The sequence below is a fragment of the Planococcus citri genome, chromosome 3, assembly GCF_950023065.1.
Source record: "Planococcus citri chromosome 3, ihPlaCitr1.1, whole genome shotgun sequence".
Classification (NCBI taxonomy): Eukaryota; Metazoa; Arthropoda; class Insecta; order Hemiptera; family Pseudococcidae; genus Planococcus; species Planococcus citri.
Window position 1 is genome coordinate 6,557,850 of NC_088679.1, and position 27,623 is coordinate 6,585,472.

The 27,623-nt window shown below is 31.9% G+C and overlaps 3 protein-coding genes across 3 annotated transcripts; all 3 read right to left on the bottom strand.

Annotated features, from left to right (window-relative positions):
* Positions 1-150: 150 nt before the first annotated feature.
* LOC135841925 (luciferin sulfotransferase-like) lies at positions 151-6,741 on the bottom strand. Its single transcript, XM_065359146.1, has 6 exons — positions 6,433-6,741; positions 6,228-6,324; positions 5,173-5,359; positions 2,831-2,951; positions 2,640-2,734; positions 151-2,550 (listed from the first exon to the last, which is right to left on the bottom strand). The coding sequence occupies exons 1-6, from the start codon at positions 6,623-6,625 to the stop codon at positions 2,251-2,253; spliced, it is 993 nt and encodes a 330-aa protein (XP_065215218.1). The 5' UTR covers positions 6,626-6,741; the 3' UTR covers positions 151-2,250.
* A 696-nt stretch (positions 6,742-7,437) lies between these two features.
* Positions 7,438-16,631, bottom strand: LOC135839118 (luciferin sulfotransferase-like). The gene is made up of 6 exons (XM_065354996.1): positions 16,221-16,631; positions 15,964-16,060; positions 15,579-15,732; positions 15,349-15,469; positions 7,927-8,021; positions 7,438-7,835 (listed from the first exon to the last, which is right to left on the bottom strand). Exons 1-6 carry the CDS (start codon positions 16,423-16,425, stop codon positions 7,533-7,535), a joined length of 975 nt encoding a protein of 324 aa, XP_065211068.1. The 5' UTR covers positions 16,426-16,631; the 3' UTR covers positions 7,438-7,532.
* A 774-nt stretch (positions 16,632-17,405) lies between these two features.
* Positions 17,406-21,424, bottom strand: LOC135839117 (luciferin sulfotransferase-like). Its single transcript, XM_065354995.1, has 6 exons — positions 20,829-21,424; positions 20,648-20,744; positions 20,377-20,557; positions 20,178-20,298; positions 19,543-19,637; positions 17,406-17,837 (listed from the first exon to the last, which is right to left on the bottom strand). Exons 1-6 carry the CDS (start codon positions 21,031-21,033, stop codon positions 17,538-17,540), a joined length of 999 nt encoding a protein of 332 aa, XP_065211067.1. The 5' UTR covers positions 21,034-21,424; the 3' UTR covers positions 17,406-17,537.
* Positions 21,425-27,623: the final 6,199 nt, after the last annotated feature.

Below are 27,623 nucleotides of genomic sequence, written 5' to 3' on the forward strand. Positions count from 1 at the left end.
ATTCGCCCCTTCAGTTTTCAAGATAGGTATCACATTCAACCTAGAAATCCATTTAAGAGATCTAACTACAAAATGAAAAATTGGTTTTTTAATTCGAAGTTGAAAAAATTTTTCAAAATGAATACTTAAACTAACCAAAAAACAAAACAGTTCATTTTTAAATTTTTTATTTAAAAAAAAACACAATCCAAGCCTATTATAGCTTATTATGAGCAGGATTTTTTGTAATATATTTTTTTGAGGAGGCGGGGGCACGTTGAAAGTTGTGAGTCGATAATTTTTTGTACCCCACCCACATCCCAAAAATCCAAACAATTGATTTTTGCCTTATTTGTTTAAAAAAGCCCTCTTTTTGTTACAAACCGTTTTTTTTGTTTTTTTTTTTTTTTTGTCTTTTCTCAAATCAAAAAGTGTCAATTTTTGGAAAAGTAGTCAAGAAGTTTCCATTTTTGGCACAATTGTACAAAAGTGTTCATTTTTGTAAAAATTGCCAAAAAGTGTCCATTTTTGATGAAATTGTGAAAAAGTGTCAATTTTTGGCAAATTAGTTAAGAAGTTTCCAATTTTGGCATAATTGTGCAAATGTGTCAATTTTTGCCAAAATTGCCTAATATTGTCTATTTTTGGCAGAGTTGTCAAAAAGTGTCAATTTTTGGCAAGGATGTCAAAAAGTGTCAATTTTTGGAAAAAATGTTTAAAAGCGTCAATTTTTGGTAAAAATGTCAAAAAGTTTCCATTTTTGGCACAGCTGTCCAAGTGTCCATTTTCCTCAAAATTGCCAAAAAGCATTCATTTTTGAAAAAATTGTGACAGAGTGTCAATTTTTGGCAGAGTTGTCAAATGGTGTCGATTTTGGGAGGAAATGTTTAAAATCGTCCAATTTTTGGGAAAACAGTCAAGAAGTTTCCATTTTTGGCATAATTGTCCAAAAGCAGCCATTTTTTGTCAACATTGGCAAATATTGTCCATTTTTGGTAAAATTGTCAAAGGGTGTCAATTTTTGACAGAGTTGTCAAATAGTGTCAACTTTTGGCAAAGTTGTCAAAAAGTGTAAATTTTTAGCAGAGTTGTCAAAAAGGGTTAATTCACGACAAAGTTGTCAAAAAGTGTCAATTTTTGGATAAAATGTTTAAAAGCATCAATTTTTGGTAAAATTGTCAAGAAGTTTCCATTTTTGGCATAATTGTCCAAAAGCAGCCATTTTTTGTCAACATTGCCAAATACTAATTGTCCATTTTTGGTAAAATTGTGACAGAGTGTCAATTTTTGGCAAAGTTGTCAAAAAGTGGCAATTTTTGGCAGGGCAAAAAGTGTCAATTTTTGGCAGGGTTGTCAAAAAGTGTCAATTTTTGGAAAAAATGTTTAAAATCGTCCATTTTTGGCAAAATAGTCAAGACGTTTCCATTTTTGGCATAATTGTCCAAAAGCAGCCATTTTTTTTGTCAACATTGCCAAATATTGTCCATTTTTGGTAAAATTGTCAAAGGATGTCAATTTTTGAGAGTTGTCAAATAGTGTCAACTTTTGGCAAAGTTGTCAAAAAGTGGCAACTTTTGGCAGGGTTGTCAAAAATTATCAATTTTTGGCAGAAAATTGCCAAAAAGTGTCCATTTTTGATGAAATTGTGAAAAAGACAAGTGTCAATTTTTGGCAAAATAGTTAAGAAGTTTCCATTTTTGGCATAATTGTCCAAAAGCAGCCATTTTTTGTCAATAGGTATTGCCAAATATTGTCCATTTCTGATAAAATTGTCAAAGGGTGCCATTTTTGGCAGAGTTATCAAAAAGTGTCAACTTTTGGCAGAATTGTCAAAAAGTGTCAATTTTTGGAAAAGTTATTAAAAAGTTTCCATTTTTTGGGACAGCTGTTCAAGGGTCCATTTTTGGCACAATTGTCAGAAAAGATCAATTTTTTTCAAAGTTGTCAATAAGTTTTCATTGTTTTAGTAAAATCCAAGATAGCCAATTTTTACCAAAATCGTCATACAGTGGTGCCAAAATAGACCAAAAAATTCCTATTTTTCGTCAAAATTCTGAGGAAGTAGTTTTTTGATAAAATAGTCAAATGGTCGTAATTTTGGCCTTGGTTGCATAAAAAGTCCTCTTTTTGTTTAAAAGTTTGCCAAACAAACGAGCTCTGCTTATAAGTTCTAATCTAAATTCGTCAACAAATTTTCATTCTCAGGACAAAATAATCGAAAAATTTTCTGTAGGTAGGTAGGTAGGTTAGGTACTCTCGATTGCAAATTTTTTAAACAGAATATGTGAAGTTGATTCCATTCAAATTTTCTCTTTCCCATTTCTCAAATCGTTCGAATAATGTAGCATCAATGGCCTCTTTCCAATCTCCAACTATCCCACGACGCATAAAATGGCCATCTTTTACAGACAAATTATGTTTTTTCTTCGCTTCGACGACTGATTCGTGATTAACTGCTGAATTTTTCTTCATGCTTGAAAAGGATAAATGGTCCAGAAGCTGATCAGCTTCATCTTTACTGATAATCTTTCCAATAAAATCTGCAGTCTTGTGAATCACAGATCTCAAATCCTAAAATGAAAAAAGAAAAAAGGTTAAATCTGTTATTATAATTTTAGAGGCATCGATGGAAAAATTCAATAAAAATGATAATAAAATACCTTTTTCATCTCTTCGTATTGTAAGTATAATACATTGGGATTATTGATATGGGCCAAATACCCTTTTACATGTTCAGGATAAGGTCCAAAAGGTACTGTAAAAATATACACATAAGGATGAGATATAATGCATAATTATTATGGCTGCTTATGCATAATAATACGCAATTTTCAAAATATCGCGAACTCACCATTGCCATCGAAAAATAATTCCACGAATTCGGGTAAAGTTCCTTTGAAACTTTCTATTAGTTTACAGTGATGGTAATATGAGATTAGAGTATCCCTCGGGTTTCTCACTACGTATATTATCTGCAAAAATGAAAATAATTATAAAGTTTCAAGATCGAAGAACAAAAAAAAATTTTCAATACCCAAATTTTTGATATCGATGTTTAGGAGGAAAAAATAAATGTATTGCTGTTCCTACGATATGAAAATAGGCAAACATGTTTACAAAGACGTACGATTAGTTACGAAGAGGATTACACACGTATTCGAACAACGAGTGGTGAAGAGGGGGATTCGACAAAACATACAAATCACGTACCTATTAGTAGAGTAGTATGGGTCGAAGTCGAATAAATTGAACCAGCTTTAGTTTTTCATATTTAAATTCGAATAGGATAAAAAGTTACACATTTTGTGGTACCTACCTATTGAAATTATAGAAGAAAACCATAATAAACAATTCCTTATTAAGTATTACTTTCCTGCTTTTGAGGATTCAAAAATCTTCATTTGTATCAAACTTTTCATTTTTTCCTTACTCTACATTTTATATCAGAAGGAAAATTTCATGGGCCTCTATTTTTCAATCAGCTCCCCCCCCCCCATTTTTACAGTAATGGCTTCCTGACGAAAAAAGTATCCCAGCCGATTCAAAAATGATTGAACCGAACGCAAAGGAGTTGAAATAGACCTCAAAATACACCACCAGCAATAAATAAATAAAAAATTCAAACATTGAAATCAATTTCTCGAATTTGAGTGAATTTTTACAAATTTATCCATTTCTGATTAAAAAAAACATCAAGATTTGATCAAATTGACATAGAAGGCTGAAATTTGGGTTATGCCCTATTTTTGACCTCCCGGGTCGATTGGTGATGGTTTCGAACCGTTCTGAAGCCTCCAGAAGTTTTTTGAATTCTCCGGTTTTCAACAAAAAAAAAAAAAACACTGTAAAGTAGGTTGAAAATGGAATTCAGCTTCTGAGAACTCGGATTAACTATTTGTGATCCTTCCAAATGATTTGGACACAAATTTTTAAAATCTATTTGCACTACTTTGAATCGAGAATTTTCTTCAACGATTAAGTGTTTTTGTTCGCAAACGCAATGTACAAGCAAAAATTTCAAATGCTAAAATTGATTTCTTGATTTTTGGAGAATTTTCAAAAACCTAATTTGGCCCATTTTTTGTAAAAAAAAAAAAAAAAGAAGAAGTTTTGATCAAATTAACATAGAAGACTTGAAGGTTTCTGTCCCATTTTCAACCTTCTGAGTCCTTAAGTGATGGTTTTGAAACATTCTGCAGCCTCCAGCGGATTTTAAAATGGAGACAATTTTGTTGAATGAACCAGCACAATAAGATTTTGAAAATAAGAGCCTGAATTGATCGAAAAGATTTTTTTTCCGTAAGAAATAGTCCAAATTTGAATTTTTGAAAATTCGCAAAAAATTGAAAAATCTATTTCAGCAGCTAAAATTTTGTTTCTTTTTCGATTTCTTTGTGTCTGGTTCAAATATTTTGGTGACGATTGGTTACTTTTGGATTTAGTTTTGTTGAAAAGAAGATAAAATTCAATCTTCGTCGTAGATTTTTCTAATCTTTTTAATGGTAGCATTCACTTACTTAACTTGAATGATGCCAAATAATACCAAAAACGAGTTTGTTTTTCCTTCTTACCTACGTCAAAAAATTCTCGATCATTTTGTTTCGTTTTATTTGATTTAAAATATACCTACTACGTATCAAAATTCTTATGAATAATATTCAGAGAGATTTTTTCTTTACCTGCAGTTCATTATTTTTATTTCATAAGTGTTTGTATATAAAAAATTGACCCTTCACAGTTGACAGCCTTGACTGTGTGTTTTGAAATATTCATTGTCAATAATTTTTTTTTAGCTAGACTAAATTATATCACAGAATCAAGAGAATACAAAATATAAAAAACATTTTAAAAATATGAAGATAGAAAACGATAAAATGAGCCTAAATTACGACGTACTTGATATACCTACCTACCCAAAAAATTCCATTTAGTCGACAGTGCTCTTATTTGGAGAGATACACTATAGATGGATCTTTTTGGGAAGAAAAATTCGTCTTACCCAATATCCATAAAAATGACACCTTACTAATTTCAATTTTTTTTTGAATAATTTTTTCAAAAAATTCGGAAAAAAATTACATTTTAATTTTAAGCATTTTTCAATACAAATGGAACAACGAAGATGGTTTTCCAAATCTATTTTTGAAAAAAATGTTGTCCATTATTCAAAACCTATAGGTTTCAAAAACTTACTTTAGCTTGAGTTGAAAAATTTCTCAATTTTTTTGGCAGTAACTCGAAAGGCAAGTGTGTTTTTATAAATCGACGAGTAGTTAGTTTATCGATCTCATCGACCGAATCCAATAGAAAACGTCTGCTAACAGGTAATGCAGTTGCATATTCAGGTTTAATCTTACTCGAATCACGCATCGATGAAAATCTGTTGGAAAACAATAATATATTATTCAGTGCATTTAAAATTAGATTATGTGCACAGAAAGTAGGTAACGTGATTTCATATTAGGAAGGTAGCCTATATAGGACTTAATCTTAATTAGTCAAGTATTTAGAAACGTACACGCACCTTGATCGAGTTGGTTAATTTTTATCAATAAAGAAAGAAATCAGTAGGTATCATTAATACCAAATTAATATTTTTTAAATCAAAATAATTATTGAGCAATTTGACCAATGTACACGTAGTCTTCTAAATTGTACTCTTCTTGGAAAGTTCCTTCAAAATACCTACTACATAATATACTTATACGAGTAATATTACTTCAGTAATGGGGAAATTGAATGAATAGAGAGTCTCATGTACAGTTTAAATGCTATAAAATTACCTAAGTATGTGATTTTGATCAAGCAGCTGAATGCATTTTTTCAAAAATCTAAATCCTAATCTTGGTTAAATTGATTTACACTTCCATTTTTTGTCGAATCAATCTTCAAATTGCAATTTCATATCATCGTATTATTTTCATTAATCGATTAAGTATTCTTTGAAAGCATGTGAGAGGAGTAATGCAGAAAAAAATCGCCTAATAGTTCGTATTTTTCACGAAATTTTGGTTCTTGCTCGTTCAAGTTAGCTCAAAAAAAATAGTAGGTAGGTAGTAAAAATATATTTCAAAAAAATAATCCTCCGATTTTACATTTTTTGTGAAATTATTGGAGGAGGGAGTCCTCAGATTTTTTGAAAAAAAAACACGTTTTTCGCAGTTAGAAAAATTTTTAAGATACCTAAATTTTTGGCAAATAATTTGTTAAAATTATAAAATTTAATCAAGTAATAAAAACATCCTTACTCCAAAAAAGGAAACCGAACCATGAGATTTTCTCGAGCAGCTTCAAAATCAAGCTCGTTAGCAATACACCAAGTCATTTCTTGAACCCACGTCGTTCCTATTAAGCAATTATTGCAAACAGTTTAAAAATGATGGATGGACATTTTTTTTTAAATTCCATTCGCTGGTTCGAATTCAAAAATAAAATTTTAAAAAACTCGCTTACCTGATTTTGGAAAAGTACACACCCAAATATCGTCATCTCGAATTTCCATGTTTTCGATCTTGTCACCAAAATTTTGAAAAGTATTAGGAAATAGGTATCCTTTACATTTTACATAACCTGTTCTTACAGTAGTGGTGAAATTTTTCGTTAAATATTCTTTAGATTTATTATCCAATTCATCGTAAGTTAACATCTTGAAAAACACGCACTTTTATCGGTAGATCGATATTATTACTGAAATTAAACTCCAAGTTACTCGCTCGAATAAGTACTCGTATATGATCGTTGACTAGTCAATGAATAAACTATATTTGTGTGAGATAAAATGTAGGTATCGTGTGTATAGGTATAAAAATATAGCAATACATTCTACCAGGGTCACGATGTCCTCGATACACGAGTATTTGTTTACATTTTTAGAAAATTGATAGGTATTCTGAGTTAAATAGCTACCTTTGATCAACATTTGATACTCATCGATGAAAATCATTGCAATGTGTTGAAACGAAGCGTTACAAGCGTGTGAATCTTTAGAATAATATCTATTTTTACTCGGAATACGAGTAGGTATCTGTTCATTTAGGGTAATGATCTTATAATTTTTATCGCTAATAATGAAATGGTAAAAAATATCTTACGTAACTTCCCCGAATTTAATAGGTACATATGTACGTTAATTAATCAGAAAGTACGTGAGATATTGCTCATATGAAATACCTGGAAATTGAGAAGCTTTCCAACTTTTACAACTTATTACTCATTTCATGCATATGAAAGAAAAAAAATAGTCTCAGAATCACTAAAACCATACTCAGAATTGAAAACCTTTAAAAAACATTTGCAAAAATTGTTCCAATAAGATTTTATGGGAAAACACCAATTAATTAGTAATCTGCCCCCTCATCTATTTAAATGATAACCTACATAAATCTATCTGTATTTACTTAGTAAACAAATCCCCAAATTGATCAAGTAATTGGTAAACAGGTACCTACCTAGCTAATTAAAATGCGCGTGATTTTTTTTTATAATTTATTGAACAAAATATTTTCCTACTTACAAAGTAACAATTGTCTACTTTAGTTGAATCGATAAAGAATTTAAACAGAAAACGTAAAATCAATCTCATTCAAAGTTTCTTCTTCCCATTTCTGGAACCGTTCGCATAGTTCGGAATCCAGTCTATCTTTCCAATCTCCAACGACTCCTCGACGCATGAAATGCCCATCGTTTTCGTCAATCATTTTCAATTTTTTCTTCATTTCGACGATTGGTTCGAAATTCACGGCTGGATTTTGTTTCATGCTGGAAAACGATAAGTGATCGAGTAACTTTTCCACTTGACTTTCACTGATGGGTTTGCCGATGAAATCTGCTGTTTTATGGATCACTGATTTTAAATCCTGAAAGAGTAAAAAAAGCTCAATATTTTTTCTTCGTGTTGAGAATAAAAATCACATGGTATTAGGAGATAGTGAGAATTGATGAAATTACTTTTTGCATTTCTTCGTATTTCAAAAATAGGATTTTTGGGTTGTCTTCGTGCGCTAGGTATCCTTTCAAGTGAGCTGGGAATGGTCCGAATGGTACTAAACAAATTGAAAATTCGATAAATATACTTAATCTAATGTATCTAATGCTTGTTAGAGTGGATTCGAAGAAAACATGCCCTGGAGTAGTGAAGAAGTTTATTTTGATTAGGAGACTGTCCAGAAAAAATTTTGAGATTCTTAGCTTTGCAAGGGGTAGAGACAGCGATCCTCAAAGAGGGGAAACAACGCTGTTTTTATTTCGATTCTTTTTTTTTTGAACGCCCATTAGGTAAAATAAGTAAAAAATTATAAAATTTTGAACATTTTATAAAAATAATCGTGAAAAAAATCTGTTTCTGGTGTAAATAGATGAGAGCAATTTAGCATTACTTTTTCAAAATGGAATTTTTAAAAATAAAAAAATGCCTCAAAATTGATTATAAATTGTAATTATTGTGATCTACGTCCACAAAATTGCTGGAAGAGGACTAAAGTGGAATCAAATTTCAAAGTCAATGGTTTCAAAATTCAATTAAGTCACATCCAGGGGCACGCTCGTGCCCCACCCCGCCCTCCCGAAACACGAATACCAACGAGAACGAACGGACGAAAACAACGTATAAAATAGTCAAAGAGCGTGACATCCAGGGGCACGCTCGTGCCCCACCCCGCCCTCCCGAAACACGAATACCAACGAGAACGAACGGACGAAAACAACGTATAAAATAGTCAAAGAGCGTGACACTGATATTCTGAAACCAACTCGCCTTTGATAGCGCGCATGCCGCCAACTCATTTTGCTATGAAAGCATGCATTAAATTAAAAAATTTCAAAGAAGCAAATTTTCTAATTTTTCACGCGCTTTCATTTGAGACTAAAACGAAGTTCATATGATGAAAATTCACGAAACTACAATTTGGCTCTATTTTGTCATTTTTGTAAAATTCTTCGCCATCTTCAAACACTATACAGAGAAAACGGCTGAGTGGATTTTTGCGAAATTTTGGAATTGGGTTCTTTTTATCAACCGTTACGGACTACTGAAGTCAAATTTCGAAAATTTTGAAATTTGACCTTTTGCCCCCCCCATTTGGGGCCCCAAAATTTTGAAAAAATCAAATTTTATTTCAAAAATATATTTTTTGAGTTCGAAAAAACCTATGTGCCAATTCTGAGCGAAATCGAACATCAACTAAAAGCTCCATGAGCTTTCAAAGTTGCAATAATTTTGAGATTTCGCCTATTTTCAAATGGATAATACTAAAAAAGGGCAACTCATTTCAAAATGCAAATAGGAAAGGAAATTCTTCTCATGTTTGAAAAACTCATATACAAAATTTCAACGTATTTCGTTTCCGAAAAAGCTCTGTAGCTTTGATTAAAGTTTTCCAGTATTAGTTGAGTTTGAAAAGTTTAAAATAACGGTCATTTTTCAAAATTAATTGATTTTTATTTTTAAAATGTATTTTTTGAGTTTGAAAAAACTTATATTGAGAATTTTGAGCGAAATCTAACATCAATTGAAAGCTCATGAGCTTTCAAAGTTGCAATGATTCTGAGATTTCACTTATTTTCAAATGTGAAATACGGAGAAAAGGCAACTCCTTTTAAAAAGCGAATAGGAAAGGAAATTCTTCTCATGTTTGAAGAACCCATGTACAAAATTTCAACGTATTTCGTTTCTGAATAAGTTCTGTAGCTTTGATTAAAAATTTAAAAGTGCATGTAATGTCAGCAACCGTTACATTTGAAACATTTACACATTTACGTGCATGTTGTACCGATCTCGCCTGTATAACGTTGAAAGCGGCGAGTTTCAATGTAGTCGTCGTGGCTCGTTGAGTTTTGCCTTGGTTATACTGCAAGAGGTGCATGGTTCGAATCCCACTCAGGTCACAAAATTTTTTTTTTTTTAATTTAGTTTGGATCAAAACTTTTCCAACGAAGCATTAGTTTTGGAACTTGTCTGATTTTTTTTTGAGTAAAAATTCTCCAAGTCCAAGGAAGGAATGAATACAGCCATGAGCCATAGAAATAGAATAAATGCATTTTTTCCATTTTTCCTTGAATTAATGAAGGAGGTTGGAAAATTTTTTGTTTCGACATAAATTAAAGAAAATGGAATTTGCTGTTGATGGATAAGAATTTTTTTTCAATTTTGTACAGAAATGATGATTTTAACATTTTTTATGAGCATACCAACTTTGAATTGAAATTACGCGAAATTTTTTGCAAACACACAAGTAGGTATTTTAATGAACTGAAATGTGCTGAATTTTATTCTCTTCAAAAGGGTTTTTATAACCAAAGCGCCAGCACTTACCGTTCAAGACTTATTCAAGCTCAAAGTTATAAAAAAATCACCATTTTGTGTACAAAATTGAAAAAAAAATTTTATCAATCAATAGGAATAATTCTATTTTCATTAATTTATGCCCAAACAAAAATTTTTTCAACTCCCTTCATTTCCAAGAAAAATGAAAAAACTAGTACCTATTCATTTTATCCTATGCCTCTAGTTTTAAGGCTGTAACAAACTGTAAGTACTTAATGTATTCCTGCCATTAGATTTGGAAAATTTTTACTAAAAAAAAAATCTGGGCAAGTTTTAAAAATTTGATAATTATTTTCAAAATCATTTTTTGAATTTTTTCTCGTTTTAGGAATTGCAAACCTAAACATGATTATTGTGTACATTTTTCAACATTCTAAATTAATAGACTTTTAAAAAATTGAAAAATTGTACCAATATTTCCAAAATTTAGAAGAAGTATATAATTATGTGTATCTGACTTTGCAATACATTGTCTAACATTTATGAATAAAAAAAAAATTTTTTCCCAATTTCTGACACGTCAAAATTTTGAAAAAAATTACAACTTCTCGACACTTTAAGAGACATTGAACTCCTTCTGTCTTTTGAAAACAAAAAAAATCATAAATTGCCAAACTTCTGTCAAACTTTTAAAAACTTGAAAAAAATTGGTACACACACTACGTAAGAAAAACTACTGATATCCCCAAAAAATTCTCCGAAAAAGAATCATACACCCCGCCCTTATTAGGGGAGAGAATGTGAAGATGCTGTAAGTACCTAAGTAGATCAGTTACCTTAAGTACCTTTGATTTGAAGTTGAACGTATTTCCTAGGAAACCAAATTATTCAAAAATTTTAGTAATAAAATGTACTGATATCACTTTGAAAACCGCCCTTCAGTTTAACCAAATTTTTAAGGCTTTTCCTCCGAAGTCAAAATAATAAGTTGGTTCTGAGACACATTTTTAACATAATTTGTAATCAAAATAAGTTCCAATTAGGTATTAATACAAAATCATCAAGTGTGTGAGTTCAACAACATAAAAATTTGTAAAAAAAAATTGGGGCGGACACAGTTCAAAATTCAGGTTAGATTAACAAACTTCTTCTAAACTCTGTGTCTGTCCGAATTTTTTTTTACAAATTTTTATGTTGTTGAACTCACACACTTGATGATTTTGTATTAATACCTAATTGGAACTTATTTTGATTACAAATTATGTTAAAAATGTGTCTCAGAACCAACTTATTATTTTGACTTCGGAGGAAAAGCCTTAAAAATTTGGTTAAACTGAAGGGCGGTTTTCAAAGTGATATCAGTACATTTTATTACTAAAATTTTTGAATAATTTGGTTTCCTAGGAAATACGTTCAACTTCAAATCAAAGGTACTTAAGGTAACTGATCTACTTAGGTACTTACAGCATCTTCACATTCTCTCCCCTAATAAGGGCGGGGTGTATGATTCTTTTTCGGAGAATTTTTTGGGGATAATATATTTTTGAGAGAAGATTAAGGAAATACATAGAATCACTCCCATTCAAAAAAAGTAAAAAAAAAAACTTGTTTTCAAAAATTAAATTACACTTGAGAAAAATTATTCATTTTATATCAAATCGATTCACCTATTTACTCCTTGACTTTAAACATAGGCAACTTATCATGTTCATTCACCAAGTTTTTTATTAGCATTCATAATTGCAGGGGCTACTGATATTTTTTGTGAGTTTACCGAGAATGTTTTAAAATTTAATTTTTTCTATGTTAAATAATTTTTGTACAAAAAATTAATTTATTTGAAAAAAAAAACTCTTACAATCCGACAACTCTAATTGAGCAAAAATTTAGCTCACTGAGAGAACATGTCACTCAGACCTCAAAACCAAACTTTCTTATGTACCTAGGTACCGAAGTTGCTTTTTCGTTCTTTAACGAATTTTTGAAACACGGAAATAGCTTACATATTAATTTTTTAAAAGCTGTTAATCTCAAAATTGAAAAAAAAATAATTCGTAAATTTTTGATACAAAAAATCGATAAAAATGTGCCCTTATTCAATCATGTTGTGACTGGTGAGTCAACTTTCCGATGAGGGAGGGGGGTAAAGAAAATACCTATTGAAAAATCTGGCAAAAATTTGTAATTTTTGAGTTTTTTAAAATTTTGAGATTTTCAACTTATAGAAAATACCCATACTTCTCAACTGTAGTTACCTACTTCAAAGGAGGAGTTGCGATAAGGCTATTTTTTGGCACCAGCTAGTTATCGACTCAACCACTCTTAAAATGATGTAATAAATGTCCCAAATACGAATCCGTGGTTGGTTAACCCAAAATGATCATTTTTTGGGCTCCAGGGGTTCCCAAAGTTGTGAATAAAAAATAATTTTAGGAACTACTGAGTATTATTTTCAAAAACTTTTTCAGCGTAAAATATCTGTTCGAACCCGATAAACGTTATGCGAGGACATTTTTCTATTTTTGACCCTTGGAGGCAGAAATGGGGGGTTTCAATTTTTTGAAAATTTTGGAACCACCATTTTGAAGCGACCCCTTCGAATCCCGCTAAAAATCTTTTCACGGTTTATTAGTACCTATCTGAAAGACCTCCATCCTACCGAATTTTGAGCTCAATAAAAATTGTCGCTGGTACTCAAAAATCCAATTTTCTAATTTTTCGTAATTTCGATATTTTGGGAACCCCTGGGAAACTATAAACCTGTGATTTGCGCCAAACGTAACGTTTTGAGGTATATATTCAATAATCTAGATGAAAAAGTTAAATAAGGCTCCCTGTATATTCGTAATTTTGAACTCTTTTTTTAGAACCCCCCATTTTAGGCATCCCTAAAAATGGCGTTTGTGCTATATTTTCAAATAAATTGAAGAATTTACATTCGAAACACAGTAGCAAGTGCTCGATAATTTTTCATATGATTTTTTTAGTAACTTTCAAAATTGAGCAATTTTGGATCAAATTCTGAGATTTAACTCTTCGAAAAGGCGTGAAAATAACGTTTTCATGATTTCAACGAAGTAAAAATGCCAGAATTTGACCTAAAATAGCTCAATTTTGAAAGTTACAGGAAAAATCAAATAAAAAATTATCGAGCACTTGCTAGTGTGTTTCAAACGTAAATTCTTCAATTTATTTGAAAAAATATGCATAAACGCCTTTTTTAGGGGTGCCTAAAGTGGGGGGCTCTAATAAAAAGTTCTAAAATTACGAATATAGGGGAGATTAATTTAACTTTTTCATCTAGATCATTGAATATATACCTCAAAACGTTACGTTTGGCGCAAATCCCAGGTTTATAGTTTCCCAGGGGTTCCCAAAATATCGAAATTACGAAAAATTGGAAAATTGGATTTTTGAGTATCAGCGCAAAATCTTATTGACCTCAACATTTGGTAGGATGGAGGTCTTTCAGATAGTAATAAACTGTAAAAAGCTTTTTAGCGGGGTTTGAAGGGGTAGGTTCAAAATGGTGGTTCCAAAATTTTCAAAAAATTGAACCCCTCCCATTTCTGCCCCCAAAGGTCAAAAATAGAAAAATGCCCTCGCATAACGTTTATCGGGTTCGAACAGATATTTTACGCTAAAAAAGTTTTTGAAAATAATACTCAGTGGTTCCTAAAATTATTTTTTTATTCACAACTTGGGAACCCCTGGAGCCCAAAAAATGGTCATTTTGGGTTAACCAATCACGGATTCGTATTTGGAACATTTATTACAACATTTTAAGAGTGGTTGAGTCGATAACGAGCTGGTGCCAAAAAATGGCCTTATCGCAACTCCTCCTCTACAATTCATGGGCTCTAATTAATTCAGAATATCGAACTTAAGACAGGATTAGATTTTCAGCCATCAAATTTTAAATTACTGAAGAACATTTAACTTTTTCTGGAGACTTCCGATCGAAGTGGCAATCGATTTGAGAGGTTAAGTTTAGTAGATGAAAGAAGCTTTGATTAATTTTTTTGAGAAAATTGATGATTTAACTTATGACGAGATTGGATTTTCCAAGTCGTTTGGAACGATTTGAAGTTAAATTCTGAAAAAAAAACAACTTTCACTGAGGAGGATTTAGACTGTTCTAAACTGGTTGCAATGTATTCGAAAGGCTGACTTTAGGAGGTAGACGAGATTCTGAATAATTATTTTTTTGCAAAAATGTGTGAATTTGTAACTCTTCCAAATTAACTCGTTTGAAAAAATACAGTTTTCAATACACCAACTCCAATTTGCAATTCACCTGCTTTGACCAATTTACAATATTGAATTTGTGATACAGTATTGAATTTTCTGCAGTCGAAATTCATTTTAATGTCTTCTGGAGCAATTTAAAATTACTGAAGGGAAGTCTAATGGACGCAATCGATACGAGGAGTCGATTTTATTAAGTGTCCAACTGTCCAAACATAATTTCCGATTTTTGTTAGGTACCTATGATACAGCAATGGGTTATTTCTGCCATTTTTAAAAATTCGCCCAAAATCGAAAAATAGGCTTCGGCTTAAAATTTGTTTCTGAAGATGACATGTTCTTTCAATGAGCCAAATTTCTGTTCAGTTCGAGCTGATGGATTGTAAAAGTTCTCCCTCGTAAAATTAGGTTGAAACCTTATTTTTTATTTTTAAATTGAAATTACTTTGATCAAAATTTTAAATATGTGGATAAAAAATATCCATCTGAATGGCAGTAATACCGAGTCAGGAAAAATAGGTATATCTATAGGTACCTAATTAAAATATGTATGTATGTACTTGTAAATTTCCTTACAGATTAATTTCGCAGAATTATAATCACCTTGAGAATAGACCTTTCAGACTAGATATTAATTCCCAAAAATGGTGTCACTGCACTATGGTTGCACTTTGCACTACAGATACTTACCTAAGTATGTAATCTAAATTCGCAGAAAAAATGTTCCCCATTTTTTTTTTTTTTTTTTTAAATAATTGCACTAAAACATAATCAATATTCAAACCTGTTTTCGCCGAGATAAAACTTAATTACTAGATCAATAACTACTTTAGAAGGTCAGAAATCTCGACTGTGAGTACCTGTTCCTTTAAAAAACAACTCGACGAATTGAGGAAAAGATCCTTTGTAGTCTTCGATTAATCTGCAATGATGATAATATGAAATCAACGTATCTCTTGGATTTCTTACAACATGAATGACCTGAAATACATAAATAGGTACCCAGGTAAGTGTAAGCATAGGATCCGATTTAAACGAAAAAATCGAACTCGTTGTATAAAATATTTAAAAATAACGAACTAAATCTTACTTTAGCATTGGTTGAAAAATTTTGTAAATTTTCAGGCAGTAGGTTGAATGGCAGATGTGTTTTAATGAACCGAGGCGAAACTAGTTTTTCAACATCTCCGACTGAATTTTCAGGGAGTCCCAAATTTTCGGTGTAATCAAATAGAGCTGAAAATCTGCAAAAGAGACATCAATCAATGATCAATCAAACGAAAAATTGAAAATAATTACGCGAAATTGACTACCATATTTAGTAGTATTATTTCAATTTTCATTCAATTTAAAAATTTTGTCAATTTAAATGAGCTAAGTAACACAATTTTACCTACAAACAAAGCTACATACAAAATACAAAAAATCTTCGATTTTATAGTTCAAGATTTCATAGATTTATAAAATATACCAACTCTAAGAATGCAAATCGATCATTGATATGTTTCTTGACATCTTCATGGTCTATTCCATTAGCTAAACACCAGACCATTTCCTGCACCCAAGTTGTCCCTACATCGAACAATTAAAAAATTAATTTCATTCCAATAATACCTACTCATATTGAAACAAGATACCTAGGTACTTTTGAAGATAACACAACATATGTAGGTATTATCTAATTGCAATGCATTTAATAAAAAAATGTATGAAATAAAGCTCGAAAACTTACCCGCTTTAGGAAAAGTACACACCCAAACATCATCATCTCGAATTTTCACTTCACTAATCGCGTTGGCGAAATTTTTAATAGACTGAGGAAACAAAAACCCTTCGCATTTTTTATAATTTTTTCTATACTTAGTGGTAAAAGTATCGATTAAAATTCGCTCCAATTCAGGATCTAAATCCTCGTAAATGAACTTTTTCTGAACCATAGCACCGAATTGAATTGCGAGGGAAAAAAACAACAATACACGTCAATAAACTTCACAAACACTGTGTTCTAGATAAATGCAATTATTATGAACTATGAATGAATATCAGTTGAACCATACGCAGACTTGTTTTTTACATCATAAGATAGGTAGCTAACGATACGGTCAGTTTCTGTAGTCGGTCTTGGTACCAAGGTTAGATGCTAAGTGCTAACCAGCTTCAGAGCCTAATAAAAGGTTTATAATACGCATATTTATGATTATTAGAATCTTCCTTACAAATACTTGACTGATTCCGACATTATATTTTTACACATTGTATCGATATCGAGTTAACTCGGTCGATTAAACTTGCATAATTAAGCTTTTATTCGATACCGCGGTTTTAGATTAGGTAAGATGTAATCAAAAATTGAATTTAGGATTTTGGAAGAATGACTTTGAAAAATGATTTTTTCGAATATAATGGTTTCATTATGAATTTATGATTTTCGTTTGCACTTTCAGACATTTTTATCCCCTATTAATACATACTCATTACCCCACCTGCTGTGAATGTAATTGGTCTTATTGAACTGTTATCTAAAAGGTACATTACGTATCTATGGATATTGTACGTATTTAAAAATAAATTTTATAAACATGAACACAACACACGAGTTGTTTTCAACTTATTCATCTCTTAACTCCACGTCGCGATTTATTCAAAAATAATTTCAGAATTTGATAAAAATAAAATAATTTTTGAAAAATTTCCAATTACAATGAGAACAATGGATTTAAAAATTGAGTTATTTTTCAAAAAAAATTTGGCATTAGTTTTTTTGGTCAGTCCTGTTGAAATAAAGATTTCAGGGATATGATTTTTTTTCAATTTTAAAATTTTTTTCAGCCAGTTTCATGAAAAACAAACCTATAATGATTCGCAGAAAAATAAAATTACCCTCAATTTGGTATTTTATATCTATTTTTTTAAAAACTTGAAGTTGAATTAATTTGTATTTGCCTTATTATTTAATTCACACATTATCATACGGTCACAAGATACAACTATAGATAATGAAATAGGTAGGTATTTAATCACAAAAGTAGGTATATATATAAATAGGAAATCAAATAGAAAAAGTGAAATCGATCTCGTCCAAGTTTTCCTTTTCCCATTTTTCAAATCTTTCGCATAAATCCGAATCCATTGTTTCCTTCCATTCGCCAATTTCTCCTTTTCGCATAAAACTTCCATCTTCTTCGATCAATTTGTATTTTTTATTTATTTCTATGACCGGTTCGTAATTCACGGCTCGGTTTACTTTCATGCTGGAGAATGATAGGTGGTCTAGGAGTTTTTCGACGTCTTCTTCGTCGATACTTTTCTCGATGAAATCGGCTGTTTTATAAATTACTGATTTCAGGTCCTGAAAACAAATTCACATTAATTACTATAATAAAACAAATACATTTTTTCCAATTGAATGAGACTAGGATGGTCACTCAAAGTGCCAAAAGAGAAGGGTCAGATGAGAGAATTTTGAGAAAAGAAATCAAAAATTGGTACCTACCTACTTAAAATTTTGAGGATCTTTTAAATCTAAAAAAAAAATGGGTTTCAAGCTTCCATCTCAGCAGTAAAAAAAACTATCTTCAAACAACTCTATATTCTTATTTTTTCTATTTTTTTCTTTTTGTTATTATTTTTTTTTTATGTTTCAAATCTTTTACTTTTCACTTTTTCCTTATTTTTTCAATCTTGGTTTTTATTTTTTACATTTTTTTTTCAATCTCCTGATTTTTTTCTTTTTTTATAGGTAAATAATTAACTTGGTTATTTTTTTAAAAATTAAGTACAAGCAAAACTTTTTATTATGGGGCAGAATTTTGAGAAAAAATATTAAAAATTGGTACACAAAACTTTAAGAATTACCTATTTAAAAAAGAAAAAAAAAACGTTTTAAGCTTCTATCTCAGCAGTAAGAAAAATGGTGTTTATTTTAAAAACAATTCTATATTTTCATTTTTTCAAATTTTTCATTACCTACCTATTAGCTTCAGTTTATCAATTTATTCATTTTTATTATTATTTTTTTTGTGTGTTTGGTTATAGTTAACTTGTGTAGGTATTTTTTTTCTGAATTGAGCACCTACATGCAAAAATTACCTCTCAATAAGGGACTTTTTCACTTTTAAATAACTAACTGAACAATTTATGATCTGAAAAAATAAAAATTGAAAAGGGATTCAAAAATACACCACGAAGTCAGATTTCAAATGCTGAATTTTATTTTTCAATTTTTAGTGAATTTTTAGAAATTTTATCTCACTTTTACATTTAAAAAGTCAAAAGATCAAGATAGAAAGCTGAAATTTGGTACGCATTCTTCATTTTTAAGCCTTCGTATCGATTGATAGAAATTTGGAACCCTTCTGAAGCCTCCAGAAGATTTTTAAATTTTCCAGTTTGAAAAAATAAGCTTCAAAACGACTCGAAATTATCACAAACGTCAATTCGGAAGGTCGAATAGAAAACAAGTTCAAATTTAGGTAACATTTTCCTTTTTTTTTTTTTTTTTTTTTTTTTTAAATCGCTAGAAGAAGTTTTGAATTTGAACTGACTTCAAAAATAAGTTTTGAAAATTTATTCACAATTCGACCGAGAAAACCACAAAGACAGTTAATTTGAGCTCATTGAAATGGAATTTTATTTTGTTTTCTTTTTGATAATTTCTCCAAGCCTAAAAATCCAAAAAAGCGTTGTACTCACAATTAAATCAAGTTGGAAGGTTAAATAAAAAACAATGCTAAAAAAAAACAACAACAACAGCAACGCTGGAGAATATTTTGAACTTGAACTGGTAGTAACACAAATCGATCGAAAGAATCACAAACTTGACCTGATAGTGTATCTTCAGATGCTTTTTCATTTTTTTTTTTTTTTTTTTTTGATTTAACAAAAAAAACTTTTACTGGTTGAGATGGATTGCTTCCTTTTTAGTGAGCAAATTTTCCCTAACATAAAAACGACAGAAAAGTTCACAAAAACAAAAAAACTTAAACTTTCCTCTGCCTAATATTCCCCTCTTCTTCAACTATATTCTTGTTTATTGATAAATTACCAATAATTACCTGTTTCATCTCTTCGTATTTCAAGAACAAAACATTCGGATTATTTCTTTGCTTCCAATATCCTTTTATATGATTGAAAAATGGTCCGAAGGTAACTGTAATTTGAAAATAAAAACCACAGGTTGTCAGTTCATGTTCGTCATTATGAATGTACTTGAGACAAATATTGCGATGTCTATCTTTAATAATTTAGCGCACTTATTACGTGCTGTTGGGAGGGGAGAAGTGAAGCTCTTTTTGTGGCAGACCATGACACTGATAAAGTGATACTATTTCCGCGATTGTTCGAGATTAAAAATTTTAAATTAAAAAAGTAATTGATTTTGGAAAATGGTCTCGTAAAATTTGTCATAAAACTTTTCAATAGTTGAAACATTGTAATCAAATTTTGTAATTTTTTTTTTAAAAATAGACCAAAATTCACTCGTGATTTTATTACTTATTTTGAGAGGAAAAATTCAACCTGACAATTTTAAATGAATTGATTTATAGCAAAAAGACGAATTTTTTCCTACAAATTAAACGTTTGTGTAAAAACTTTGTAAATTAAAATATAGGTATGTACCCTACAATAAAATTATAACGAAAAACTAAAACGTATTGCAAGATTTGAATAAAAGAAATCGTAAACTCACTATTTCCTTCTAAAAACAACTGCGCGAATTTATCAAACGGTCCTTTGTATCCTTCTAATAATTTACAATGGTGATAATAAGAAACGCAGGTATCTCTGGGATTTCTTGCAACATATACAATCTGAAAATCATTCATTCATAGTATAGCAATGAAGATAAAAAATGATGCTCGATTAATTCATACGGTTAGGTCACTGACCTTAGCTTGAGTGGAATAATTTTGCAATTTATCAGGCAGTAGTTCAAAAGGCACATGAGCTTTGATAAATCGAGGTGATGGTAATTTGTTTATATAATCAATCGAATCCATTACGTACGGAGGGAATTTGATTTCTGGATTGTTCGCCGTTAAGTTTCTATAATCAAATAATGGAGAATGCCTGAAACGAAAAAATGCATTTGTTAGTACTCTAAATACAAATAAGCTAGATGAACTATTCGACTACTACGTTGAAAAAATAAAACCTTACTCTAAAAATGGGAAACGTCTTGGAAGAAATTCTTTGGCTGTTTCGAGATCAGCATTGTGTCCAATGCACCATACCATTTCCTGGGTCCAGGTAGTTCCTATATGAATGATGATGACCAATACTCATTTATAATTTTACAAAGATAGGTACCCAAGTTTCTAGTTATAACCTATCAACTTACCAGTTTTTGGAAACGAGCAAACCCAAATATCATCGTCTCTGATTTCCATCTGTCTAATCCTGTCTCCGAATTCTCTAAAGTACTCCGGCAATACATATCCTTTGCACTTGATGTATCCAGTTCGAAAAGGTGTCGTAAAATACTTCAGTAACAAATCGTTCGTTTCACTATCCAAATTTTCATATGTGAACTTTTCCTCGGCCATTGTTTTCAGATCGGCGAATTTCGAATTTACGCAAATTTCCAATAAATTAACTTACGAAACAACGCGCAACGAACAATAACAAAACTTGGATTAACGTACTCGTATCGCAGAAATAGCACTAATTAAAACGGAAAATTGGTCGATTTTGTTCATGGTTTTTGCAACTAATAATTACATACTAGTTTTTTTTGTAAAAGTTCGAACGTATCACTGATTCGTTTATGTTTACGAAAATAGGTATAGGTGAACTAGGTAGTTCCATACGACATGTGTGACTTAACTGGTAGTTGTGGTAACTAACTACGTGTGATAAAATTCACTTTCATCAACGTGTATTTAAATACACGATAGATGGATCCCCGACCATAGTGGATAATAACCTTCGAAACAAGCCCTCCTATTTGTACTGGTATGACAATTAGGCATACGTGTTCCACTGTTCCTGTGAAATTACAGTTTCGTCGAGTCTTTAGGTAAGCGTGCTACGAGGTGTATAGGTTTAGGTAGCGAGGTACCTATGTCGAATTATCAATGTAACATTGCACCGGTTGTTATAATCAACGAAATAATAGTTAATGAGGTTTACATTGTACTGTACTATAAACGCGAGCATTTGGTTGAACACGTATAATGTTTTTAGATAATCAAAGTACGTACGTAGATTGAGAGTAACTTTTAAACTTTTGTATCACTCAGGTATTTGCAGCAGTTTTTACATTGATGGGCAGTCCTAGAGCATTTTTTAAACATGTAAGTAAATGTTTGGTCAAAATGCCACCCAGTGATCAACATTTGGCCACGAACAAAAATGAAATATTCAATAACACTTTATTTATTTCTATTTCAAACATGAATTCTTTGAAAATTGATAGGTACCTACCTAATCAGAAATTCTAAATTCTAAACAAAAAAATACAATTTTTGGAAAACAAAAAAGCAAACTTCGAAAATAAAAAAAAAAAATATAAAATAATACGAAGATAATTTTTTGAATCCTCCTCTTCAGGAATGTGAAAACAAAATGAAACGAAACGAAAATTTGTTAATAAAAAATGAAAAATTCTAGAATTTGATTTGATTTTATAGAGATAATAGAGAAGGCAAAGAGAAGATATAATCTTCAAACGATTTTTAGTTGAGAAAATTGAACCAAAATTCGAGTTTAATACCCTCCTTCCTTCTCTACTAACACGCTTTCTTCAACACGTGTTCCTTTTTTACACACCTACGATGTTTATTGTTTAAGGTTAGAAAAATTCTGAAAAAAATTCTTAAGAGAACTTTTTTTGAGTCTTTTTTGTCCCAGTCTCCAAAACTATTGGTTTTTATGGGGGGTCGGATGCTGAAAATTTCCGTATTTCAACTTCAAATTACGTGAATCGCGCTGGAACCCCCCCCCCTCCTCCCATCATCCCTCCTTCGAGTTGGAAAAAAGTCAACAGATCCTATTTATACAAACACTTTATGTTAAAATATTTATGCATCTGCAGAATTCTTCTGATTAATTTTTTTTCAAAAACCCTCCTCCCTCTCACTCCAAGCTATTTTGATTACTTACCTTTCATGGTTAACCTCACAGTAGGGAAAAATCAAAGAAAAACGGAATAAATCGATGAAAATTTCCCACTCCTGTGTCAGACTTCTTAAATAACCCATTTTTCAAAAAAAAAAAAATCATTTTTGACTTCTCAAACATTGTTGATCTGTTGTCCTCGGGTCTTCTTGTGTGAAGCTCTTCAAAATTGGAAAAAATCAAAAAAAATTGTGTCCTGTAATTTTTTTGTTTTTTTTCCAACTTAGGGTGCTCCGCAGAGGACCATCATTGTTTAGGGGTACAAGGGAATGTTTTTATAAAAAAGAGATACATAATTCAGAAAAATTCTGGCTATAGAAATGAAGAATTTTCACAAAAATTTTAATGACTGCAATTTTCAATTTTGGTGGGTATTATGCTTACAAGAGAACCAACATTAGGACCCCAAGAACGTTTATACTTGTAAAGGGGTTACCTATATGTATTTCGAAGAATTCTGACATCGAAATGGAAAATTTTGAAACATTGTTTTCCAACTTTGATTTTATTTCATCTTAATTTTCAGACATTTTTTTCCAATTTTGATTATATTTTACCTTATTTTCTCTGATTTTTTTCAAGTTTGGGGAGCTTCATAATAGCCCAGTCAATATGCAATTTGACCCAAACATAATTACAAACAAAGGTTTTTTTGGTGAATATTGTCTATAGGGTGGTGTGCTGAATAACATACTAAAAGTCCCCGCCCCTACCCCACGAGCTAACCCCCCCACAGTGGATCAAAGCCCCCCAAAATCAGTTTATTTTCATCAAGAACTCCTGAAATATTGAATTTTGAGTAAAATGAGCCCAGTGATCATTTCATCTCCTCCCCAATACCTATCAAATGAGCTATCGACCAACTCCCTAGCCTCGAGGGGGTGGCGCTACGACCCCTCAAAGTGACGTGATTTCAATAATTTTACATGGACTTGTAACCTGTTCTAATTGATAAAATGAAGTCAAACTTGGGGAATGGGATTCTTTTGGGAGCTAGAGTTGACCTCTGGAGTAGGGAGGGTCAAAGTTGAAAATTACAAAAAGGTCATTTTTTTGGAGGAGTATAACATGGCCCCAAATGGATAAAAAGGGTCCAAAATCATACCATCGGACAGTACCCTATCTGTGATCAACATATCCAAATTTCAGCTTCCTAGGTCATCCCCACCCCATTTAAAGCAGAATTAAGCTAAAAATCCCCTTATTTTGCCCCTTATTTTCGGTTTCTTCCGTCTTTAAAGGAGTGGGGATGACCTAGGAAGCTGAAATTTGGATATGTTGATCACAGATAGAGTACTGTCCTATGGTATGATTTTGGACCCTTTTCATCCATTTCGGGCCATGTTATGCCCCTCCAAAAAAATGACCTTTCTGTAATTTTCAACTTTGACCCTCCCCACTCCATAGGTCGTCAACTCTATCTTCCAAAAGAATCCCATTCCCCAATGTAAAATTATTGAAATCACGTCACTTTGAGGGGTCGTAGCGCCACCCCCTTGAGGCTAGGGAGTTGGTCGATAGCTCATTTGATAGGTATTGAGGAGGAGATGAAATGATCACTGGGCTCATTTTACTCAAAATTCAATAGTTCAGGAGTTCTTGATGAAAAACTGATTTTGGGGGGCTTTGATCCACAGTGGGGGGGGTTAGCTCGTGGGGTAGGGGCGGGGACTTTTAGTATGTTATTCAGCACACCTTTTCTTTTCTTTCTTTTTAGCCCTTTTTATCAATCCACTGCTGGATGAAGGCCTCCCCAACTTCTTTCCACGAGCTTCAGTCTTGGGCTGTACTCCACCACTCTCCATCACATGTCCGTATCAGGGATGTTCCTTTACATGTAAAATAACTTTTTTTACATTTACACGAAAAACGTGTAAATTTACACTTTTTGTGTAAATTTACGCCAAATATGCGTAAAATAATTCAACCAATCAGAAATCAGGAATAAATGTTGATAACAGTGATAATGTGAAGATTGTGAACGAATTTAAGAACATTTTGAGTTATTAACACTCTATAAATGAGTATAAAATAAAGTTAAACTAATTAAAAACCTCGTAAATTTGTCCGGAGTCCGCATTATCACATTATATAAGCCTATCCCTATCTAAAATTAAAGAAGATGGCAATTTTATTTTTTATTCTAGTTCAGACTCAGACAAGGTTTAGACTTAGCATAATGCATGCATTGCATTATCATTTATCATTATCATTTATTCAAGATTCTAAGATTCATAACACTAATAATAATGTATACAACATTTGATTTTTCGATTTTTCATGTTTTATTTTTTTGGCAAAAGTGTAAATTTACACTGTGTAAAAAAAGGGGAGTTTTTTTACACGTGTAAATTTACGTAATTTTACGTGTAAAATAAAGGTAAATTTACATGTGTAAATTTACGGAACATCCCTGGTCCGTATCTCATCCTCCCATCTCCGTTTTGGTCTCCCCAGTGCCCGCTTTCTGTCTAGTCTCCACTGAGTAGTCTTTACCACCCATCGTTGACCCCCACTTCTGGCAACATGACCAGACCAGTGCCACTTACTCCGCTTAGCTGTCTCCATAATGTCAGTCACCCCTGTGGTCTCCCAAATTTTCTCCACTGTCCATTTGTTTCGCAGCGTTATCCCCAGCATTGGCCTCTCCATACACCTCTGCATCTTGACAATTCGATCTTCCAGCTTCTTTGTCAATGCCCATGTCTCACTAGCATATGAGGCCACTGGGATGATGCATTGATTGGCTACCTTCCTTCTCAGACACATTGGTATTGATTTCTCTCTGATAATTCCTCGCAGCCTTGAGTATGCTGCCCATGATGCCTTTATTCTCCTGGATATCTCTCTGTTGAAATCATTATTCATAGTCATATCTTAGCCGAGGTACACAAATCCATCTACCATTTCAATTTCATCATCCTCCAGCTGGACACTCTTTTTATCAGTTACAAACCCATTGCACATAGTCTTGGTCTTCCCTTTATTAATTTTCAGTCCTACTTCTAGGCATGCATCTCTCACCTTGTCCAGCATTCCCTGAAGTTCGTCCATATCCTGTGCTATCAGCACCACATCATCCTCATATAGCAAATGGGTCAACTTTTCTCCAGAGATCTCCAGTCCTCCTTCTCCCCATAGTATATCTCTGATGCTGTTATAGAGTGTGGCTGTGAACAATTTAGGTGAAAGAGGATCTCCCTGTCGTATTCCCTTTTTGAGCCTTATTTTTTCTGTTTCTCCATTGACTGTGATAGAGCTGTGGCATTTCTGTAAATATACTCAATCACTTGTAGGTAAGCAGGATCAATTCCAATCTTTTCAAGAGCTGTCATCATAGACACCATTTTCAAAGAATCAAATGCTTTTTCAAAATCAATGAATGCTAAACATAGGGGCATTCTAAATTCGTTGGTCTTTTCAATGATCTGGCGCATAACATGAATGTGGTCAATTGTGCTTCTTCCCTTACGGAATCCTGCTTGTTCATCTGGTTGTGCTTCATCAAGCTTTTCTGTCAGCCTTGTGGTAATTATCCTTGTGAATAGTTTGTACATATTGGAAAGTAGGCTTATTGGACGATAATTTTTTATATCAGCTTTGTCTCCTTTTTTATGAATCAAAACCACTTCAGCATCATTCCATTCATCCGGGATTTTTCCTTCTTCTAGGCACTGGTTAAATAGCACAGCCAGGTATTCATTTATTTCATCTCCATGTGGATTTCTATTCAGCACACCACCCTAGACAATATTCACCAAAAAAAAAAACTTTGTTTGCAATTATGTTTGGGTTTGCCCATTTTTTTCTGCTATTTGACTGGGCTATAAAGGGAGACCAAAATGTAGTTTGGAGACGAGGACGTTTTATCTTGGCAAAGAAAATCGACTGGAAAATTTTTTTAAAATTTTATATGTAGGTTGGATTTATTGGTTTTTTAATTTCAATTGAAGAGCTCTATTCCAAAGTGGGTTAAGTCATTTTTTTCACCAAAAAATGCGTTTAAAATTTTTGTTGCTAAAATTTGTTCTGTTTCGAAAGGTTGATGCACCTTTCCTTTCTTTGGACATAGAACAATTGCTTGTAGAAAAAATCACCTTGAAAAATAGATGACTTAACTTACTTTTGAAGTAAAAATCTCCGTAAAACGTGTTTTTTTAAAAATGACTTAACTCACTTTGGAATAGAGCTCTTCAATTAAAGAGAGATGAGGAAGCTCCCGATACAACTTTTTTAGCTTTGGAAATTATTTTTTCATAAAATCCAACAGCTTTAAAATTACGCACAAATTGAAATGTTTTAAAAATATTTTGCCCACTTCTGTTTTATTTTATTTTTTCGATTTTTCAACATGGAGAAGGCTCTGCACTGGGGATACAAACGCTGCTTGGGAAACTGTGGAGAAAGTTTTTGCTTGAAAAGAGGATAATTTAGAAAAATCCTGACTCAAAAATTGAGAGCTTTTAATCAGAAGAATATTTTGGATCCCTTTTATTCGGCCCCAAAAAAAATATTTTAAAAAATAAAATAAAATTCAGAAATTACTTAGGGATAGGAATTGGGTGAATTGGGTGGGGGAAATGTCGAAGGATTTTGAGAAAATTTAGTGGAAACCTTCATTTTGAGTTAAACATTACTCAGAAAAAAGTATAGCTCCGGAGGTTCTACTGGAGGGGAGATATTGGTCCTCAAACAGGGAATAGTTTCGAAAAAATCGTAGTTTTTTTTCTTCTCATGGAACAGTTTTGATGAAGTTCATAAGGATATCTCGAAATAGATAAGTCTGGACTGAACAGCTGAAATGCTCTTTTCATAAACTCACACTTTGTCGTAATATTCTTTTCATTTTCACATTGGATTCAAACAAAACAAGTGTGAATGAATCTGAGTACATTGAGGCCCAGTAAGGGAGCCAGAATCTTTAAATTTTGAAACATATACCTACCAATCAACGTCATCAATGAACTTTTTTCGTGACTTTGACATTAAAATTGGAAATCGACATACTAGATACTTC

Excerpts from the sequence above, each read along its gene's own strand:
- LOC135839118 (XM_065354996.1), bottom strand. The coding sequence starts at position 16,425 with ATGGTTCAGAAAAAGTTCATTTACGAGGATTTAGATCCTGAATTGGAG. Across the intron at positions 16,061-16,220 it reads GTGTACTTTTCCTAAAGCGG|GGACAACTTGGGTGCAGGAA; the intron begins GTAAGTTTTCGA and ends TGTTCGATGTAG. Across the intron at positions 15,470-15,578 it reads ATTTTTCAACCAATGCTAAA|GTCATTCATGTTGTAAGAAA; the intron begins GTAAGATTTAGT and ends TATGTATTTCAG.
- LOC135841925 (XM_065359146.1), bottom strand. The coding sequence starts at position 6,625 with ATGTTAACTTACGATGAATTGGATAATAAATCTAAAGAATATTTAACG. Across the intron at positions 6,325-6,432 it reads GTGTACTTTTCCAAAATCAG|GAACGACGTGGGTTCAAGAA; the intron begins GTAAGCGAGTTT and ends ATTGCTTAATAG. Across the intron at positions 5,360-6,227 it reads GTTCGGTTTCCTTTTTTGGA|ATTTTCATCGATGCGTGATT; the intron begins GTAAGGATGTTT and ends GTTTTCCAACAG.
- LOC135839117 (XM_065354995.1), bottom strand. The coding sequence starts at position 21,033 with ATGGCCGAGGAAAAGTTCACATATGAAAATTTGGATAGTGAAACGAAC. Across the intron at positions 20,299-20,376 it reads ATTATTCCACTCAAGCTAAG|ATTGTATATGTTGCAAGAAA; the intron begins GTCAGTGACCTA and ends AATGATTTTCAG. Across the intron at positions 17,838-19,542 it reads AATACGAAGAGATGAAACAG|GACCTGAAATCAGTAATTTA; the intron begins GTAATTATTGGT and ends ATTTGTTTTCAG.